This window comes from Silene latifolia, unplaced genomic scaffold (genome assembly GCF_048544455.1).
Source record: "Silene latifolia isolate original U9 population unplaced genomic scaffold, ASM4854445v1 scaffold_187, whole genome shotgun sequence".
Classification (NCBI taxonomy): domain Eukaryota; kingdom Viridiplantae; phylum Streptophyta; class Magnoliopsida; order Caryophyllales; family Caryophyllaceae; genus Silene; species Silene latifolia.
This window is the reverse complement of record NW_027413154.1, coordinates 35,445-37,859: the sequence shown is the minus strand read 5'-3', so window position 1 is coordinate 37,859 and position 2,415 is coordinate 35,445. Positions and strand designations below refer to the sequence as shown.

The 2,415-nt window shown below is 48.2% G+C and overlaps 1 protein-coding gene across 1 annotated transcript; it reads left to right on the top strand.

The window, feature by feature from the left end:
• The first annotated feature begins 819 nt into the window (after positions 1-819).
• Positions 820-1,449, top strand: LOC141638154 (uncharacterized). Its single transcript, XM_074447567.1, has 3 exons — positions 820-1,035; positions 1,123-1,215; positions 1,312-1,449. Exons 1-3 carry the CDS (start codon positions 820-822, stop codon positions 1,447-1,449), a joined length of 447 nt encoding a protein of 148 aa, XP_074303668.1.
• The last annotated feature ends 966 nt before the right edge of the window (positions 1,450-2,415 follow it).

The following is a 2,415-nucleotide window of genomic DNA, read 5'->3' as shown; positions in this document are numbered from 1 at the left end:
GTCACGACGAAGCTTCTTCCCTTTCTTGCCGACCCGAGCTCCCTAGGGCGTTGGGATTGGGTCACCGCTGGTTTTGCGGTCCTCATCCGCTTTATGAGGGCCATGGTTCGTCCGGAGTTGATGGAGAAGGGGACTTCTCCTGCGCCGTCGGACACAGGGCTATTGTTGGAGGTATGAACCTTCCCTTTGATAGCAAAATAAATTCCTTTCTTTCATCAAGATCGAAAGATCGTCATTGACTATTCCGTTTACGGGCGTGGGTGTACTCTTACTTCCGGCCTCGCCCCAAGAGGACGGAGCCGTTGGAGAGGGCTTATCCCGTGGTGAGGGATTGGGTCATGTGCCGGACGAAGAGCAAGCGTTCTTCTCACAATGTCTACCGGCGGGATGTGAACGCCCTTCACCGAGCAAATGAGTATCCCGTTTGTATGCATTTATACTTCTTTCCCTTCATCCGATCATAGGAATGATCTCTGTCTTTATCTTGTTGCGGTGGGTGCCCCGGACCTTGGGCGGAGTATGCCGAGGCACCTCCTTTTGTTCGAGGTCCTTCGACCTAGGAGCCCGAGTCGGCGGTTGTTGTGGACGTCGATGGGTCCGGTGTGGTACTTAGGCGAGCGTTTGGCTCGTCAGTGCTCTCGGGGCGCGTTGACGGTTCCCGTTGATCCTCCTAGGACGATGTTCGGGAGCCTTCCGAGGCCGAGAGGGAGGCGGACTTGGCCGGTGCCGTGGTGACGACCTCCTTCGCTCGTGAGGACTACTCGGCATTCCTACGGGAGGTTGGCGTCGCGATAGTGGTGAGTATCCTTTTATTTCTCTATGGTTGACCTTGGGAATTTCGATGAAAGATCACCGATTAATGAGAGTCGTTTGTCTTTGCAGGAGGTTGAGGCGGCGGGCATCGAGCCCCCAGTGTATCCCGAGACTCTCGAGTACACCGACGCGACCGGGAGGACGACGATCTCCGAGTTGCGTGATTTTGACGTGGCTGTGACGGATGCTGGCCTTGACGACTGGCAGCATCTGATTCGGAGGGTGAGCCTCTGGCTTATTCACCTTTTGCGTAAGAACACATTGGATTAAACTTGTTCAATTTGCTGAGAATTTCTTTTGAAAACGCAGGTCGCGCCATCTCGGTTTGTGGCACTATGGAGGGTGGCCAACCGGCTGCGAGCTACGGCCATCGAGGCACTCGTCGGTGGTCGAGGTCGTCAGGTATGAACCTTTTTTGATCTCTTTTGATTGATTTTTTTTATTCTTTTTTATTTTGTTTGAACCGATTGACATGAGCCAATTTGCTGCTGTTCTCAGGCCGATCGTGAGCTGGAGCGAGAGTTAGCCCAGTCCCGGGAGGAGACGGCTCGTTTGTCGAGGGAGCTCGAGTTTCGGGATGCCGAGATCGCTGCTCTTATGGCGAGGGTTGCCGAGTTGGAGGGTGCTCAGCAGTAGCCTGCGCGGTTTTTGTAGTCTTGATTTTGAACATTTTTGGATTTTGTTTGGGGCGAAGCCCCCAGTTTATTTAGACTTGGATTTGTTTGGGGCGAAGCCCCCAGTTGCACATCTGGACTTGTTTGGGGCGAAGCCCCCAGTTTGCTTGTATATTTGCTTTTTGTTGTATATACGACGGCCTGAGTGCCTTTTGCTGCTGGGTTGCGTTGTTTGTACCTGCAGGTTAGCTTTTGGACAAGTTTGGTAGACAACGGTTTGTACCGTCATGCTGCCGAAATTTACATAGAAAAAACACATTCATTTACATTTTTATATACACATGAGGCCTTTAATTAGCGCAAAAAATGAGACTCAAAAAGAACGCGAAAATGCAAAAATTTTGTCGGAAATGACCGGACGGTAGGGAGGGTTACCCCCGCAAAAAAAGAAAAAAAAAAGAAATATATAAGTTAGAAAATGAAGAAAATAGAAATGAAATGACTAAATAAAAGTGAAAATAAAAAAGTAAGAATTAAAAAAAGAATTAAAATGAGAATTAAATATAAAAATGGCCGAAAATGTTGACGTCGCCTCGAAATGCGCGTTCCTGGATCAAGGAAACCTGAAGCATGGTAAATTTTGCGGATTTACCAAAATAAAATCCCGTAGGAATAGGAAATTATTCGTTTATAGAATTAGGAAAGATCCAAACACGGAAATCACGAAGTGATGCTAGGGAAGAGGCGCAGAAGAGTCGCGTCCCTTTGAAGAGGCGCAAGCAGTGCCGCGCCTGTTCCTGCAGTGCCGGTTCGGCAGATTTTTGGAAACAAAGAATTAGTATAAATAGAAGTGTCGATGAAGCTTTAAATCATACAATTCTTCCGTCTCTTCTTCGTCGATTCACATATAAAACTCCCCAAAAATTTTCAAGAGAAAATTATCATCATGAATACCCTAGAAATTCGCTTGAAGGAATGGACTAACGAG